The 19,405-nt window shown below is 37.2% G+C and overlaps 2 protein-coding genes and 1 long non-coding RNA gene across 3 annotated transcripts; 1 reads left to right on the forward strand and 2 right to left on the reverse strand.

The window, feature by feature from the left end:
* Positions 1-623: 623 nt before the first annotated feature.
* On the forward strand, positions 624-8,892 carry LOC148655043 (hyaluronidase-like). Its single transcript, XM_088646612.1, has 6 exons — positions 624-703; positions 2,281-2,347; positions 2,725-3,270; positions 4,945-5,034; positions 6,497-6,803; positions 8,711-8,892. Exons 1-6 carry the CDS (start codon positions 624-626, stop codon positions 8,890-8,892), a joined length of 1,272 nt encoding a protein of 423 aa, XP_088502738.1.
* A 1,188-nt stretch (positions 8,893-10,080) lies between these two features.
* Positions 10,081-12,487, reverse strand: LOC148655044 (uncharacterized). The gene is made up of 2 exons (XR_015941175.1): positions 11,824-12,487; positions 10,081-11,774 (listed from the first exon to the last, which is right to left on the reverse strand). It is a non-coding gene; the product is annotated as an uncharacterized LOC148655044 (long non-coding RNA).
* A 63-nt stretch (positions 12,488-12,550) lies between these two features.
* On the reverse strand, positions 12,551-15,354 carry tmem229a (transmembrane protein 229A). Its single transcript, XM_088645152.1, has one exon. It carries the CDS (start codon positions 15,206-15,208, stop codon positions 14,153-14,155), a length of 1,056 nt encoding a protein of 351 aa, XP_088501278.1. The 5' UTR covers positions 15,209-15,354; the 3' UTR covers positions 12,551-14,152.
* Positions 15,355-19,405: the final 4,051 nt, after the last annotated feature.

Consider the following 19,405-nt stretch of genomic DNA (forward strand, 5'->3'; position numbering starts at 1 on the left):
TACTGTAGCTACAGCACCACCGTGCTGCCCTGTTTTTAATTATTATAAGTAATACCTTGTAGAAATAAGTTGTATTCCTTGATGTATTTTTTTTACAAAACATTTTTTTTTCTGTGGGAATTAATTCAATCGATAAAAATTAAAACATACCTTATGAATGCTTTTATGTAAAAAAGCTTTTTTGGCGCATTCATAATGAGAAATCTGGAGCCTGTCCTGGAAGCAAAGGGCATAAGGCTGAATAACACCCTGGACAGGATACCAGACCATTGCAGGGCATGCACACACACACATATACAGTATAAGCAAATTTAGAGATACAGTTTTTGGAATGTGGGAGCAGCTGTGCTGAAAGAGTAGAATCACTGATCTTAATTGACACCTTTATTAATACATATATAAAATAATTGTTGAGAGACACAGCAACAGTTTATATGATATACAGTACTGCTGTTCTAATAATCATGTAATACACAGTCATATTTCATTTGTTTAGCATGATATTTTTTAAAATGTGTGAATCATACCACCTTTCAAGAGCAAACTTTACAGTGAAAGAATCATTCACCTAGGCAGTTATGCTTCTTCACTTCAGTTACAAAATTTAAAACATAATTTATGTGATGTCACAAAGGCTCCTGCATTTGAAAGAGTTGCTCAGGAAGTCAACTGACAAAAAGGATAAAACGCCAAAAACAAACAGGTAAATAAAACTTGATTTAATTTTAAATATGAAATGTTGGAGCACTAAAGATAAGACTACCTAATGCTAATCTGGTAAAATCCTGTGATATTGTACAAATGATTGTGCTGTACAGTATCATCAAGGCTTCTTAGTCTTTGAATTTATCATTGGAACAGCTCAGTTGTTTTAATTTTGCCACTTTTGCTCATCATGCATAAAGTTACTTAAGAAATGTAATTAAAGATTGTATGCACAATTACCTTGTACCATGAAGGTACTAATCTTTCATGATATTAAAAATATGGCAAGTGTGATTAACATAGGAACTACCACTTTTGTTTCTATGGTTTCATGGTTATAATGAGAAATTATAGATTATGGTTTTCCTGTTGCCAGCAAATCCTGACTTATTTATTATTCTTACATTAACTTCACAGTATTTATAGAATATTATGGTTTTTTATGTAATTGTAGCTGCTGTAAGTTCCATATTGAAACAAGTCTAGAAAATTACACAATTTTTAATAGTATTACATCTAGATACATTTTGTGACTGCAATTTAATATTTTAGGATTCAATAATAAGATTTCATTGGTTTAAACAACATATTTCAATTGTTCACAAAGGAAACTATATTTCTTGTTTAATGTTATATAATTGTCCAAGATACTGAAAATATTCTTATATATGTTTCAGTAGCCATTTTTGTTAATATGCTAAGGATCATTTCAAGATTTTAATATTGCTAGCATTGCAGTTTCAATGTAGCTAGTCCTCTTGAAAGCAAAGCTTGTTGTATATTCAAATTAAGCTGTATTGTATGAATGAGCTATGAACTGCTTTTATGCTTTACTTGTTTAAACATGTCCAGATAAGCATGTAATATCTTAGCCTCTGTTTCTCATGAAGCACTTGGCTCAGATTACAACAAAAGCAAAAGTGATCATACAATTCCTCTAAAGACAAAGTCTGTGCTAAGTGTGCTTGTAGTTTTTTTTTAACTTTAAGCACAAATCCTACATTTCTACCAAGGGATGGATATGTCCTTTATATATCTCCTTCTGTCATAACTTTCCCCTTTTATGGTTTTACGTGAAAAATTAGCAGACCCAGACAGCTGTTATAAGGGAACCTTAGTAAGTGATATAATGTTAATGTTGGCATTTATATACAGTGTTTCACGGTTACAGGGTTTAAGAGTATGCAGTATATCAATATAAATTAAGGCCATCACAAGTCTTAGTTCAATTAGTTTGTCAAAGTGATTAAAACTGTATTCCAACTCTTAGCAATTTATTGATGGGTTATGTATAAGACCTAATGGATTGTGTTGGATTGTGTCTCTCACAGACCAGGCTAGACCCTAGTCTAAGAACTTTGATATTCATATCCCAGCATTGTAAAACATTGTGAACCATTATTAGAGACCACATATGGTCTTAAATGACACCTTAACTCTGAAAGGTGTTTCTTGAAATATATTTGTCTGTAGCTAAATAATAAATTCATGCTTTAAAGATAAAAACAGGTAGAATTATTGCTTCTTATATGGATTGAATGTACTGCTTGTTAGAAAAGATATTTTGTCTTACAGGTACTACACAACCATTTATTTGAAAATCCACTGGCAATGGAAATCTTCCCTTTGCGACTGTTCTTTGGTACAGCTGCTTGGACATTAACATTATGTTTTGCTCTCATAACTCAAGTTAACCATTGCAAGACACTTTTTCAGACTGCCCCTCCACTGGACCTGAAATCCCCTTTTGTTTTTGCATGGAATGCACCCACAGAACTATGTGAGAGCTGGTTTAACATTAGTTTCGATCTGAAATATTTTCGCTATGTGAGTAGCACTTTGAAGTCTTCCACCAACCAGAGCATTGCTATTTTCTATATTGATAGGTTTGGCATCTTTCCCTATGTAGATGAAGACACTGGTATGATATACAATGGTGGACTTCCTCAGCTGATAAATTTCAAAGAGCATTACAAAGAGGCTAAAGAGGATATTATGTTTTACATTCCCTCTGAACAGCCTGGCCTAGCTGTACTCGATTTTGAAGAGTGGAGACCACAATGGATACGAAACTGGGGTAGCAAGGACATCTACAGAAATCTGTCGTTATATCTGGTTATGCAACAAGATCTTACCTTAACCTTTGCTGAAGCTGAAGATGCTGCCAGAGAAGAGTTTGAAAAAGCAGCAATAAGGTATTTCAAGGATTCTTTGAGGCTTGGAAAGGCATCAAAGCCTAACCGTCTTTGGGGTTACTACCTGTATCCAGATTGCTATAATTACGAATACACTGATGATTTAACTGATTATTCTGGTAATTGCCCTGATATTGAAATTGCAAGAAATAATGACTTAATGTGGCTTTGGGAGGAGTCCACAGCTCTTTACCCCTCAATATATCTGGAAATAATATTGAAGAACACTTTTAAAGCTGCTTTATATGTCCGACACCGTATCCAAGAATCCATGAGAGTCTCAATGCTTCCCAAGAAAAATTACTCTATTCCCATCTACGCATATATTCGCCTGGTGTTTAAAAACAGCGATCAAGATTACCTTTCTGAGGTAAGTTATGACTTATGATAAAATAGTCATAAGTCTATTTTATGTCTGTTTTCTCACAGTGTCTGTATGTATATGGATTTTATTAAATACATAGAGTTTAACAGGAGTTGGCAAGACAAAATGTTAAAAAAAGCTGTTCAAACAATTCATGCCCATGATTAATGAGGTGCTGTCCAATGAAAATAAACAAGAAACAGATAGAAGAACAGAACTTCTAAATTCTATTGCAAAATACTGAAGCACAAAAAACCCTTTGACATGTTTGGCATGTATAGGCATTTTTTTTTTGGATGAAACGATGATGATGGAGTCAAATAAATTGGAAAGGAACCTGCTCTTTTAACTATTTCCCAAAGAAAAGCTGTTTGTACCACTTGACCTGAAAGGTTGCTGCAGTCCTAGAAGTCCTTCACCTTCTGTTAAAAGCTGGCTAGGGACAATCTGTGCCGTTGCTACCACAGCACATTCTAGTGCAGCAGGAGAAGCTTGTCTCTCCAGCCTCCTAATATCCTTTAAGAAGTCATCGATACATTCAAAGGAACAGGTAAAGTCTTATTTCACTCTGAAAGGAAAAGAAAAGAGACAAAATGTTTTAGTCACACCTGTCTCTTTTCTTTTCCTTTCAGCATGGAATAAACCTTTACCTGTTCCTTTTCAGTCTAAGCATACTGACGCAGCTACTGTACCGTACCTATTTAAACTCCATCTTTACATTCAGAACACTAAGACGGCCTTGAAATGTTTTAAGCATTATCATCCTCAAAGAACTGTTACACTTTTCAGCTTGTTAATTTAGGTCATTACTGTATCAGTCAAGCCTTACTCTCATGAGAACGCAGCACCTTCAAAACTACTCATTTCATACTCATTTTATTCATTTCTAAATTGTAAGAATTAAAAAGGCTACTGAAAACACACAATTTGAAGTTTACCTAATAAAAATAATTTAACAGATTTCTGCATTATCTCTTCATGGAGAAATGGAGTGTATGAATATTTCTCTACTCAAAATTATAAATCATAAATGTCCACGTTTTGCAATTTAACAGCAACAGAAAAACCTATAGAACATTTTTATAACATTAACAGACTTAAGCCAAATGACAATGTACAGATCATAACTGTTATTTCCAAGGAAATTGTTTGAAATTGACTTGACCTTACGCAGGGCACATCTACAGTACATTTGGAAAATTGATTGCCAGCTGCCTAGATATCCAAACTCGAAAACAATTTTGACCTTAGTTTGGATCATCATGGGCCTTTGAAAAAGACAAAGACTGTTCATCTCATTGCAATACTATTTCACTTATTTGGGAAAATATAATCAAGAAAGGAATAATTTATTACATCTAAGCTGTTGATATACCTGCACTGTAGCCAAAATGTATGCACTGACTAAGCAAGAGCGTGTCTATTTCTCTGTTGAATTCTCCAATGTAAAACCTTCTGACTGAGAGCAACCTTATCTGTCATCTTGTCATTGTTTCATGCAGAGGATCACTATAATGTTGCCTTAGTAGCTGGAAGTAGCTGTGTTGAGAACGTTTGTCTAGCTTAACATATGTACAATAACAATACTCTTGTCCTGTTCTCCATTACCTTAGGGTAATACATAACAAAGTGCATGCAATCTGTATGATTGGTTGAAATACCATGTTGTTGTTTTTTTAGTTTGACTTGGTGAACACTATTGGGGAAGCAGCTGCTTTGGGTTCAGCTGGTGTTATTGCATGGGGAGACATGAATGTTACAGAGAGTAAGGTGAGCTACATTCCCACTGGTTGTTTTTGAAGATTTACTTGTACAATTTAGGGAAGAAATACATTCTATGTCTAGCAAAATTAAATATTTTTTTGTTTTCCTAAATCAGCCAGCGCTATCACAATTGCATAAAATAAAAATACAAATACTTACTGAAAAACTTAGATAGTAACACCATATAACTCATTAAACAAAGAATATTTCTACAGTAATTATGTTCAACACTAATTATGTGATTTAACAGTAATCCAGTGATTTAGGGAGCTGGGTATCTCTTTGCTCGGTAGTATGTTTTTGAGAAATGTCTTCATTCTGTAGACTTTAATTTAAATATTAAGGAACTAAAGAAAAATCCAATAAATAACTTTCTAATATGTGGTACTCAATTTCCAAAAAGCTCAAGAGAAACATTTTGTATTTAGTTAAAAATATTTTGGCATTGCTTTCCAATTAAATTGCAAAAGGTACTGTATGCTTCTTATTTGCTAGGACATCTTTATTAACATTTGTGGGATAGTATTATAGTTTGATGCTACAGCATGTTGTAGCCTGACAAATACATGGGAACAAGCAGAGGTTATTTTCACATTAAAAAGCAGAGAGAACATGAGCATTGCTACAGTACATGTCAGAGCTGTGACAATCAAAGATGATAGATCCAAGTCAATTGTTCACATTTTTAATTCACAATCACATTTACTGTACACTAACCTCTCTGTATGTTTTCATAGGGTTTCAAAGACAGCCCTGCCAAAAAGACACCATAAGCTAAAATATTTATCGGAATGGGTTCATACAGTCTGTCAGCACCCAAATATCAACTAATCTATTTTTCATCTCCCAGTTATTATAGATTGCTGCGTTTCACACCTCTCACTGTAAGGTGTTCCTCATGTTTCCAAACAATATCCCCATTTTACACACCAATCTTTTCATTCTCTGCTTACCCCACCCACCTCTTTCTGTCATATCTCTTCTCTCACCTGTAACCATCTGAAGAAGGATTCAGAGCTTTGAGGTTATTTCAAAAAGAGTAAAATCAATGTTATTTGAGGGTGGAACAAACTACCCTACATTACAGATATTAAGAGTATTAAAGATGACAGGAGCAAAGTAGAAGCATACCGATAGCATAGATAGCAATGACTGGGAAAATAAAGTCAACTCATTATCATATAATAAGTATTTTTCATTTCTAGACATAACCTGTAGTTGATGCCAATCAGGAGGAGAGCAAAAAGCTAGAGATGTAGTTTAACTTTATGAAGTAGGTTTACTGTATCAAGGTACACAGGAAAAAAGATGACATGATGAAAAACGTGCTAGCAAAGATCAATTAGGAACTTTACTTTGTCGTGTATCATTAACACATCTACTTTGCCATTACAAAAACATTGTGTGATTATTAGTCCTATTTTTCTAATAATGTTCTATGTTTTTGTGCTATTTCCTTCCATTAAAGAACTCTTGCCTCATGTTGAAACACTATCTAGAAAAAAAACTGAATCCGTACATTGTGAATGTATCTACAGCAGCGAAATTTTGTAGCACTGTCCTCTGCAATGACAATGGAAGATGCGTCAGAAAGAAATGGAACACCAGTGACTACCTACACTTGGATCCCAGGAGATTTATAATTAAGAAATCAGTAACAGGAGCACTTTCAGTGGAAGGCAAGCTTTCACAGGAAGATATCAACTTTTTTGAAGCAAAGTTTACATGTCTTTGTTATACTGGAAAATCCTGCCGTTCAAAATGGATGTGGAAGGGTATTCCAGAAACACTTTATAATCAAAGTCCCGTCTTTGCAATTTCTCTAGAATTTTTTAAATGGTTTTTATTCATGATTCCTGTTGGTCTGTATACTGTATGTTAGTGTTTCCCTAAGATGTTGTGTTTAACTAAACTGGTTTCTCTGATCAGTAATATATATGTACACATTAAAGATTCAATTATATTCTATATATCCAAAATGTTTTATATATATACAGGATGCAGTATATTGTTTAGCAAAGTAAACAAAAAACAAAGAAAAGCGGTCACTTTGTTGTGGAAAGGATTTGTTACAATTTATGTATGAAACTCACTATCTTTGTAAATGCATTCACAACTCAAATTGGTGTAGCGGAGCTATTGTGGTGAAGTCAGCGCCCTCACTGCGCATAGCAGGGTCCTCAGCTGCCTGGGCTGAGGGAGGTCTCCTTTAGCTCACGCGGTTGGAGCCCTGTTATGTTAGGCTGGAGACCCGGGTTTGCGCCCCAGGTGTGCAGGACGGAACAGGTGGCAGGGGGCACGACCCCGCGGGGAACTGTGACTATCACATTAGCAAAATATGTGTCTAGGGGTCACTAAAGAATTGATTACACAGTCTCTGAAAATGTTCAAGAATGCGTCTAGTGACACTTTAAACCTCATTTACCTACAACAATTAATTTGCAAGTTTCATCTATGGGAACAATTGCTGTTTAGGTTTTGAAATTGATTACGTTTTTTGTTATTAAGATTAAACACAAGAGTCAAATATAAAACTCCTGGATGTGGGGCCATATGGTGTTTTAAAGCAGACATTTTGGAGCATGACAAATTTCGAATCTTGCCCTTTGTGGTTCTTTCTTGCATCCGGTGTTTCAGTTTCATCACATACAGACATTTCTTGCATTTGGCGTCACTAGATTTTTTTTTTGCTTTTCCTACATGTCTCTTGCATTCCTCGTTCAGCTTGCACCATACCATCTTCTCCGGTTTGCTGTCGTTTCTGGTGTGACTGGACTGGCATAGAGGCCTGATCTGGTTCAGGCCTCTATGCTCACTCGAGCCCGCCCCTCTCCACTTCTTCCACCTATGGCCCTGGATGTCCAGTGCTCCAGGGGCTCAGGTCTTCTCAACTCCACCAGACTACTGCTTGCCATCAATAACTCATTTCTGTGCACTCCACCCTGGTATCTGACACTCATACTGCCCTGTGGGTGCTAGCGCACAGTGTCAGTCTGCACCTGGCCTGGGCCCTTATTTGTATTTCTCATCACACAGTTCCAGTGGCAGAGATTAGGTTCCAACTTTCCCAACCACAACCTCCCAAAGTTTTCCATCCACATGACATTGGTAGAAACCCTTTCAAATATACCAGACCATTTTCCCTCAAAATTGTTTTAACCAGTATGACTCAAGCTCTCTGCAAAAATCCTTATTCATCCAGAAAACATTCATCCATCCTTACTCATTATACAGAAAACACACCAGACAGGTAAGAGCATTTATATTCAGTGCATTAAGCTCAGTTCCACAATGAGTCCTATGAGTCTCTGTTATTATCACTCAGTACTTCTGTAAGACTTCCTGCTCACTGATAGGTATCAGCTACCACACTCAGTACCATTTCCTGCACCACTTCTTCGTCTCTTTCTTAAAGTGACCTCAATGTGAGTAGCTGGGCTGTCTTATGGATCAGCACAGTGTCTTCCATTTTACTTAACACCAGCCTGATCTGCAAAGTGGAGATCATCCAAGATTTATTAGATCCCAAAGCATATTCTGCTTGGAAGAGGACTCCCAGAGGTTTTTTTTCTTCTCAGTCCAAGAGGTTTTATTTTTATTTCATTCTCCACTTTGCTCACATTATCATTTGTTGCTACAAACTTATGTTAAGCTCTGCATAATTCCATAATGCACTCTGTAGCATTACAGAACCTGCAGGTGACTGCTCAGTCTGTCAGCAATTGGCTTCCCATGCCAGCCTGTCTCTCTATTCTGCTTTCAGTCCTACACGTCTTTCTCCAAGCCAGCCACGCTGGTCTGACCTTCATGATTTGGAAACCACTTGCTGGGTTAAGTAACAACGTCTGCCACCTTGGTGCATGAACGAGATAAATATTATTTCACATTTTAGTTTGGACTGCTGAACCACTCCAAATCTTTTCAACACTTGCAGAACACCTATCCTGAAACTTTCCCTACTAGACCCGTTTCAGCCTTGACTGTGTTTTTGAATGTCAGATGAGATGGATAAATAAATTTTCTTCCTTGGATCTCTAGGGATTGTCCTTGATTCTAACTTTTGCACCTCCTTCCCACCAGCCAAGCTTGGCAAATTTAATACACTTCTCACCAATTCTTTCTACTCTTATTCCATGAGAACTCTTAAACCTCATCTCTAATTTAACTCTGCCATGCACATTGTCTCTCAACCTTTCTTCCTCGGTAACTCTCTGTACCACTATAATAACCTGGATACAAATAACTCCACACCAATTTGAGGTGATATAAAAATTGTTTTCGTCTCACTGGATTATTTCAAGAAAGGCCGCAATCCTTGTAATCAACTACTTACAAGTAAACAGATGAGGCAGATGGCCTAAATGACTTGCTTTCATATTTAACCTTTCTATAGGCTTTAAGTTACCCCTTTACTATTAGTTGACAGTGATGAGTCCAAATTGACAGGGACAGGGCAAAAAGTGGAAAAACAAACTGGGCAGGACAACAGTCCATTACAGGGCAAACACACTTAAATGCATTGACTCACATCTTTACACAGTAGATGGAAACTAGAGCACCTGGAAAAAAATCACATGGGTTTGAGAGAGCATGCAAACTTCACACTGAAGGCTCCCCAAGCAATTGGAATTGAACACAGGAGGCAGCAAGTGTGAAGTACAAATGAGCATAGCCCTGCAAGCTTGTTTCCCTGCTGTGTTCTACTGACATGTTAAAAAGAATAGCTAGAAACCACAGAAACATATTATCTGTTAATTTAAATACAAAGAGAAAATCATCAAAACTTGAAGGAAAAAACCATAGCACTATCATCATACCAGGGTATTCATGCTTAAGCTGTAATTTCACTTCACTTATTTTTTCAATTACAATATTATTTGGTCATATACAACACATTTAATCGAGAAAAAGTACATAAGAAAGCTGCAAGTTCTATTTGAATACTGTACATTGAAAATTAAAATAACAAACATACTAAATATTAAGCTCTCCAAATTGATAAAAAATATATTATCCTTTAGATTACATCAGATACCGGGGAACAGTCTTTGCTTTAAAATATTTTAATTGAAAAAGTGAAAAAGGTTCAATTGACAGTACAATTAAAAAATAATTAAAAATCAATATAATGTAATTGAACAAGAACTTTAAAGTCTCATAAAACATATTGCTTCTTCAATTAAGAAAATTTTGAAATATCATTTGAGAAGATTAACTCAAAAACATTGGAATTTAGAGCAAAAACAATTAAATTGTGATGTGTTTTATTTAGTTTTTTCTTCATTAAGCTGAGCTAAATTACAAAGGTTTTGTAAAACATTGAATCATACAACACAAAATGAAGAAAGCACAAATATATTTATAACAGTGTATATATAATATAATATACTAAATATAACAGCGATTAGCATTTAAGGTCTCTTACGACTCAACAGGAGTCCAAACCTTTCAAAATGGCTAGACAGGGTGCCTTAACAAGTTCAGTACATGAATCAATATAACATTAAATATCTTCTAATAATATTAACATATACTGTACTTATGATTTCGGAATTTACAAAAAACACACTAAGGAGGGAATGAAAGAAACAAATGCAAGTGTGCACCTTTCATTTAAACTGCAAAATAGAAGTCATATGTATTTACCCTCTTACATATACTGCATGATGCAAGGTATCATGCAGTATTAACAACATCAATAATATTGTCATATTATAAAGAAAAAGTAATAGTTTTATTCCATGCTGAAAAGAGAAGAAAGAAAACACCACATTTCGGCTGTGGAGCCTTCTTTAGGTGTCTTTTCAGCATGGAATAAACCTTTACTTGTTCCTTTGCAGCCTACGCATGCTGACACAGCTACCCACAATAAACATATTATAAAGAAGCTTAAAAGAAGACATTGAAAAACATATTGTCTTTACATCATAATGTATAAATGCATCACTATTATCAAAATGTAAGGGGTGTGGGAACTCGGAGCTTACCTGAATTGAATGCCAGTCCATTGCAGGATGTGCATGCACACGTACCCGGATAATACACATGCGTGCACGCACACGTACAGTTTAGAGAAACTAACTGAATTAATGTCCTGTAGGTTAATACTGTATTTTGTACACCTCTGACTTCAATTATAGCATGAAATGTTTTTGCAGCATTTTATTATTACCTAGCCTGTGAACTTTGCTCTCCATGAAAGCAACTTTTTCCAACATTGATTTCCAACTTTTAAGATTTCCTGACTTTTTTTCTTTTTTTGATTAGCAAAACAATTTTTTTGTGAAATGTTAAATCATACAACACAAAATGCAGATATACAGTATGCATGAATAAATATTGCTCTAGTATACTGTTACATTTAACTTTTAGTCATGAAAAGGTTTCCAGAAAGAGAAAAAGCAGAACCTCACCATGACAGCACAACTCTCTTGCTTGACAGCAGGTTAGATGAAGTTTTAATCATAAACCTTTCTTTTTGTATTGTATTCATATAGACATTTGATCCTATTTTACGAACAATTTATTTTAATCTCACCTATGTATTTCTTTCAAAACACCAATTGGATTTGTTAATGTAAATTTTGTGCATTAGCATGGTATGTGCTCAGGGATTTTTGTACTGTTCTCTTATAAACACATCTTACTAAGCTGTTTCATGTCTTTGGTCACTAGTTTTACAGAATCATTTATGTTTTTACATAATGTATATTTCACATTGTATGACAGACTTCTTTAATCTTAATCTCCATTAATTTATAATCTATTTTGACAACCATAACTATTTTCCACTACTTTTGTGTATCATACATTTTTATATGTTATGAAAAGGAATTAGCCTGTTAACACTGCCACATTCTGTTATGTTATGCACATGTTAATGATTATTAATTAATTTAGCTGTTTTGTCTCCTTAGCTACAATGCTGTGAAGCCTCTTGGATAGGCTGTTATCATATCTGAGCATTTGTTCTCAACTATTTGGTATACTAAAGTATTGTTATTAGAGATGAATTCTATTTATTTTGTAATTATTCGGATAGGTTGTTTTTTTCTGCCATTTATTTCTAATTCATCACCAGTATTTTGCAGTGATAATGTGCAAAAATGTACTATAAAGTTGTGATTTTGGTGAATTTCTATGTACACTTAATATTTTAAAATGAAATTGAGCTTTGGTACTGTACACTGCATATTCCCTAGTTTGCTTTGTGATTTTAGAAGTGTAAATACATTTGACGTGGACTGTATCTGACCTCTCTGGCTTTTGCATCCATTAATACACGCTGCAAAACACATGTAAAACTGTATTTTGAGTTTGTAGAAATGCCCAAAATAAAAGTTGTAGAGTAAATTGCATGCAAATTAAAGTCAACTCTGTCGAAAAGGGAATACAACAATAACTGTGTTATGAAAAACAACATGATCTTTCAGACCCTTAAGGCTATTCAATTTGGAAATAAATCTTAAATTTATAAAAACTTTTTCATTTTTCATTTTTAAAAAAATATTACAAACTGACAAAAGGTGAGTTCAAATCTATTTGAAGGTGAAAGTATATGAATTACAAGTACAGAACATTACACAGTAAAGAGTAAATAATTACATTGTTTACAGCTAAGGCATCTGAGTAAATCTTTCAAATACACAGGTTAAATTATTCCTGTACAGTATATAGAAAATATGTTAACACTTTTCTAGCTTTAATTTTTGCAAGGCATATCAATTATCCAAGTACTTCAACTAGTTGCACAACTATGTTGTATAAACAAAGGTGTATAATTCAGTAGGTCTTAAACAACATATTCATTGAGATTAGAAGGCTTGCTATTTAAATGTTAGCTCTCACAATGCAAAGCTACTTTGAAATGCAACTGTACATATTGGTCATGTTTTTAAATAAAACGTTTTGAAAAATTAATACACCATCTTTTTCAATATGCATTCATATTTAACATATACTAAATTGCCTATGCATATTATCACATACAGTAATATTTTAATACAAAATGTAATATTTGTGATACATTTGTTTTTCTTGATTGTTGGCATCTGTATTAAACACACATAAGATTTAACCAAGATCAGTTTTCTTAATTGAAGGATCATCTTCTTGAAGATATTACCATACTATTTAACTTGGATGACTCAGAGTAACACTCCATTAATTTATAATCTATTTTGACAACCATAACTATTTTCCACTACTTTTACATAGGTTGGATTCTGGCAAGTTTGAGTTTACCTAAGTTTAATTTACCTTTCTCTTTCAAATGGCAATTTCCAGTAACTAGTAATTCTTCCTGTATGTTAATTGTCAGCATGTGTTAGAGAATGTCTTGAAAATCACTGTTTTTAACAAGTACAGTACATACAGTATACTATACTATTTCAGAAATTGTGTGAGACCACTTAATATTTAAGATGTGAACATTTTGTTAAGTAGAGAGGACACCATGACATTTTAACTATGTTGTGTTGAATTATATAACTTTAAATGTTTGAAAATTTTTAATCTAAATTTTCCAAGAATTAAAAGCATTGCCCATACCTGAGTGGCCTTACACAAGTGCCTTATCTTTACAATGTTCACGTTACTAATGATACACTTTTTTTTGTTTATCCCTGCTTCTGTAAAGTTTAAACTCATTCAAGAATTATGTAAGTATAATAGGTTTGGCCTTCAAATATACAATTAAGTCGTCTCCTATATGCCAACTTATTAAAAAGCATGGTTTGTCATGAATATCGCAGACCTAAGGACTAATTGTGGTAAGTAGAAGTCGATCTTCGAAAATCCTGAAGTTCTACCGAGTTTGTTGTTATTATTATACAGTATGCACAGTACACGTACATGCACGTACAAGCATCCTATTGCCATAGAGCCTGTTTCAATAAAATCAAGAAAAAATAGTTTGTCAATACAGTAATGAAAACTTGGCGTCATATGACACGCTATAACTTGTTGACGATTGTTTTTATGTTGTATTCGTCACTCTTAGAACGTTATCCGTCTGAAAATAACGCTGCTTTAACAGCTACTGGAATTTCTCTGTAGAAATAATATTTTAAATCTGCACACTGCTGTAATTGAAGAGTTTTCACATTAAAACTGATAGCGCCCCTTAGGTCACATGTTTATGATTTTTAACACGGTGCTGCCCATTAATAACGCAGGTCTGGGTGTTTTTGTCTTCGGCGCATTCCACACGCAGCAGGATGTTAGATAATATATCCTGGTACAAACTCAGGCAGATCCACCCAGGTAAATAAAGCAGGGTAATGAGTCCCTTGAAATTTAGAGGATAGTGCGAATAGTCCCAAGAACATGCATTGTACTGACGTAAGATCAGACCCCACGAAAATTCCCATGTGTAAACGAAACCAATATAAATAGGGAGTCTTTTCCACGCATTCCAGCCTCTTTTGTAATGTAGATATAAATACAGCTTTTCCACAACGAAACTGCAACTTCCGTACATGAGAAAAGACCACAGAGACGTATGACCAGTCAAGGTCCTGTCATCGTTTTCAATCAGATTGAAAATGGAGGTGAAAATGACTTCATCTAAAAACCCGTGCATACCGAAGAACACAAATCGAATAATACCAGGCAGTCGTCGAAGAGACCTTTCTAGTATCAGTTCAGCTTGATTGCTTCCAAGGCAATGGTACTGTAGTCGTAAGAATTTTTTGTGAAATAGGTAAGCGTAGTAGAGCGCTATGAGGTACTGAACAGCAAGATGTCCTACAGACACACTTTTGACGTGGTTTAAGCTTGCAACGTTTTTCTCAACCAGAATATGCAGAAAAATATAAACAGAAGGATACAATATGCAATGGAAAACAACAGGGCATCTGTGGAAGCTCTTTCTCTGCAAATATACTTTCTCCAGTGCAAAATGGGTCATCGAGTGAACAACGCAAAGAAAAGGAGAAGAGAAACCCAGCATTTTGAAATCATTTGTTTTAACAAATATTTGCGCCGATGACAATATAATATCCAACGTTATTCCATGCATTCCGTAGAAATAAAGACGCATCCAAGCTGGAAGCTTTTGCATTGATTTTTCTGCCTTTTCAGTACTGGACAGATCCTTTTGCGGGAGTCTTGACAGATTCGATGTATAGCAGTCTCTCGTTGAGCACATTTGCTGACCATCACGCCGTCGGCTTGTCATGATCACTCTTATTTCAGGAAATATCCTTAAGAGACAATCAGACTTCTAATCGCCTTTGCTTAGTCTGCATCCTGTTTCCAGCTGCCCTGAGGCTAAGTAGCTAGCTGCTACTGTACTCCAGCACCTGACAACGTTTCTAATCAGCATTACTGAATCTGAAAGGAGGCGTAATGTCTGGCGAGAAGGACGTCCCCGTTATGACGTTCCTCGACTCCTCTTTCTTCGGATGTACCTGAAGCTAGTAAACCTCTTTAATATCGGACTTTAGCATAATGTGTACAATCATTGTCATAATCTTCATCATCATTGTTGTCATCATCATTTTCATCACAATCTTAAAAAAATACGGTAATATTCTATCACAAAAAATGTGCTCATATACTAGTCTACACTTTTGTTTGGAATATTTTAAAAACACAGTATTACTTATTATATTTAATTGATAAATGTACATTAAGTAAGTTTAAGTAATTTTTATTCTAAAACGACTGTTCATTCATGTTTTTGTTTTCTTTCTAAAATAAAAATGGCAACCTACTGTAGTTAACTTTTGGTCTCTAAAAACAGGAAGTCAGTAAAAGTTTGCAAGCCACGGTTATTTCTGGTAGAAGCCTTTTTTTTTTCTTTTCTACAGCAGATGATGAAACAAAGATGCCCAACATTTTATTTATATAATAAGATATTTATTGTGTTTCTTCTTTAAAGTGAGAAGATGAGGTAAAGCCTGCCCATTTGTATAAAATATTGTTGTTTCTCGAAAAGGAAATGCAAAGTACAATTGTACAAAAATACAGAAAGCTGTAGTTTCTAGAGTGCTAGTTTTTGACTACTTGTGATAATTTATGATCCAATCCCACTGTTCAGAAAAGCAGGGGTACTAGCACCAATGTCATTAGTCTGTTGTGTAACAGGCCTGTTCCTGCATGTCACTGAGATATATGGCATCTGAAGTGGGTCCCCTTCTTTAATTAAGTTGTTAAAAGTACTTTTACTTATTTGTGTATGGCATATACAGTACATTTATGTTGCAAAGGAACAAGTAAAGGTTTATTCCATGCTGAAAAGAGAAGAAAGGAAACACAATGTTTCAGCTGTGGAGCCTTCTTTGGGTGTCTTCTTCGGGGTTTTTTCTTCTCTTTTCAGCATGGAATAAACATTTACTTGTTCCTTTGCAGCCTATGCATGCTGACGCAGCTACTGGAACATTTTTTATGTTTTTTGGTATTGTATTTTAACAGTGGCATGCTCGAATAAAGTTTTATTCAGTATATTTAATAATAATAATTCCTTATACTTATATAGTTATTTTCCGGACACTCCACTCAAAGTGCTTTACAGGTAATGGGGACTCCCCTCCACCATTATCAATGTGCAGCACCCATCTGGATGATGCAACAGCAATGCCAGAACGCTCACCACACATCAGCTATCTCTGAGGAGGAGAACAAAGTGATGAATCCCCCTAGTGATGGGGATTGTTATGAGGCCATGATTAGTAAAGGCCGATGGGAAGGCCCTGGGGTTTTTAATGACCTCAGAGAGTCAGGATCTCAGTTTAATGTCTCATCCAAGGGATGGCACCTTTTTACAGTATAGCATCCCCGTCACTATACTGGGGCATTAGGACCCACATAGACCCCAAGGTGAGCACAACCTCCTGGCCCCATTAACACCTCTTCCAGCAGCAACCTTAGTTTTTCCCAGGAGGTCTGCCATCCAGGTATTGACCAGGCTCACACCTGCTTAGCTTCAGTGGGTTGCCAGTTGTGACTGGCTGCTGGCATTTGTCTGAATGTAATTAAGGTTTTCTACTTTTTCCATTTGCTGATCCACACTAAGATTTGCTGACATCTCAAGAGCAGTGATAACCAGGTGATATTCTGTATATTACAGTATTTTAAAGGAACATATCTGATTGTTTCAGAGGGTGTGCAGTGCAGTGTGTGACCATGTGTTGTCCTTGAGGGTTCTGCTTTCAAAAGAGGAGAGGTGCATATCCAAAGAGCTTTAGCTCATCACTTTTGTCATAGACATGTCCAACGGCACACATGGGACAGACTAATAGTGTCTGGGCATGAAGAGGAAATTCATAAACTGTCCCCTTTGGTGCATGGATTGAAAGAGTTGAACTGCTGGAATCTGAGGGGACTCTCTAGAGAGAGTGTTATAATTGCACTAGGATTGTTGCCACCATTGTTCTGAGTGACTACAGTATACTCCTACTTTTGGCTAATTTGCTGCAGTATTTATTGTTTGTATGTGTTTAATAGTTTGTCAGCAGTGCCTTTCATCTCCCAGAATGCATTCTAATAATAAGTAATTGCTTGCAGAAGCGGAAAATACTAAAGACATTCTGCTATCTGTGCTTTCTGACCCTGAGTTAACACAGCGTTTACCAGGACATTAAAAATTGGTTTGTAATAGGTTCACTGTCATTTTAAGTCATGAAAATGTAAATGGAATGGAAATTCTATTAATTAGACTTGACATAGGTAAATTAATTACACTGAATGATATTTGCCATCAATGGCGGTGATCACCAGGGATCTAATTTGAAAGTCAAAGTCTAGTACCATCTGTGTCCACTACTGAAAGCTAAACAAGCTGTACATCGGTAGTGCATTCTTTGCACCTAGCAGCAGATACTGTCTTATGAGATTGTATCTTATTGTAGCGCATTTGCCTGGCCCCGAAGAGCGCCCGGCTGGGGCAGGATGGGAGTAGTAGTGGCCAGGGCGGGGACTAGGAAGGCCGCTGACCAGTGCAGCTGACCCATTGCAAAACGGGCGTACAGAGTGGTGAGATCGCCCAGATTTGTGTAAATAGTTTCCTGGTTTAGCACCCCTGTTATACGTGTACCCAACTGCCACCCTATCCCTGTGTAACTACCCGAATAGACCTGTCGTTCTCTCTCTCTCTCTCTTGGCAGGTGTGCGGGTGTGGTGGTAGTGGCGAAAAATAAAAGAGCCGTTTTTAATTCAACGAGTATCTGAATCACTGTGTCCGTCCTCGCCAAACCCGAAAATACTACATTCATGTCAGAAGCAGGAGGATGGACAGTGAACAGCTGTTAATGTCGGCCTTGGAGAAGTGCCGGTTTCTCCAGCAGCCAGGCGACCCCCTAAAGCGCCTTCTATGGCCAAGCGGCAGCCGCCACTGGTGCCATAACCCTTATCAGGGTTTCCCAGTGGCGGCCTACTCCTGCGTTCCCTCAGTCCATGTGGCGGGAATGAGACAGCTTATGTTCCCTAAGTCCAGCCCGCCAGGGTTACCCTACTCTCCTGAAGGAGGCCCACCGGGAGATATTGCTCCAGGCGTTCCTCCGGGCCATTGTGCCGACTGAGGTGCAGCGCCACGTGATGCTGGCAGTGCCGGTCTCCTTGGAGGAGGCCCTGGCTCTGGCTGAGCAGGCTGATGCCGTGTTCTAGGAGACCGGTGGGCATCACCGGAGGGGTGCTCCCTGCCGGGCAGCAGAGGCAGCACCCGGGGAATTAGATGGGGAGGAGGAGATGGCCAGTGCGGCGATGCCAGGGGATGAACGATGGTGGGTCATCTGCCACCGCTGTGGGGCCTCCGGAGGCTGTCAGGAAAGGGGAGTAGGGTGGCCTAAAGGGGGAAAAGCCACCCTTGAATGACATTACCCCTGCTCCGGAGAGTCAGGAGGAGCGCTTCACCCCGTCTGCTGCCGTAAGAAGGGTTGACCACAGCCGGGGTTTATTTCTTCCCTGACTCATCTAGGGCAGACCCTGACAGGGCCTGGTCAACACCGGCTTGTCCATCACCCTGCTGCGTCCCCGTTTCCTGCCGGTCACCGAGGCAGCCAGACCCCCAGCAAGTGCATGGTGTACTTAGACGATTTACTCGTGCATGCCCGGGATTTTGAGCAGGCCCTGGTGAACCTCCGGTTAGTGTTGGCTTGCATTTGAGGCTCAAACCCGGAAAGTGCAAGCTCCTGCGGCGGGAGGTCACTTTCCTGGGGTATGTGGTCGGGCCACGAGGGGTGGTCACGGACCAGGGGAAGGTCACCGCGGAGCGCAACTGGCCGGTAACCCACACCGTTCTGCAGTTTCCTGGGGTTGGCGTCTTATTACCAGAGGTTCATTCAAGATTTTGGCAGCCTCGCTGCCCCGCTTCGCCGCCTTACGGAAAAAGGGCAGCATTTTGTGTGGGACATGGACTGTGAAGCGGCCTTCCATG

This window comes from Lepisosteus platostomus, chromosome 9, assembly GCF_059453375.1.
Source record: "Lepisosteus platostomus isolate fLepPlt1 chromosome 9, fLepPlt1.hap1, whole genome shotgun sequence".
NCBI classification, from domain to species: Eukaryota; Metazoa; Chordata; class Actinopteri; order Semionotiformes; family Lepisosteidae; genus Lepisosteus; species Lepisosteus platostomus.

Coding starts and splice junctions, on each gene's coding strand:
- LOC148655043 (XM_088646612.1), top strand. CDS start 624: ATGTCACAAAGGCTCCTGCATTTGAAAGAGTTGCTCAGGAAGTCAACT. Junction 2,348..2,724: donor CCCTTTGCGACTGTTCTTTG/GTACAGCTGCTT, acceptor CCCTCTGAACAG/CCTGGCCTAGCTGTACTCGA. Junction 6,804..8,710: donor TTCAAAATGGATGTGGAAGG/GTATTCCAGAAA, acceptor TGCACTCTGTAG/CATTACAGAACCTGCAGGTG.
- tmem229a (XM_088645152.1), bottom strand. CDS start 15,208: ATGACAAGCCGACGGCGTGATGGTCAGCAAATGTGCTCAACGAGAGAC.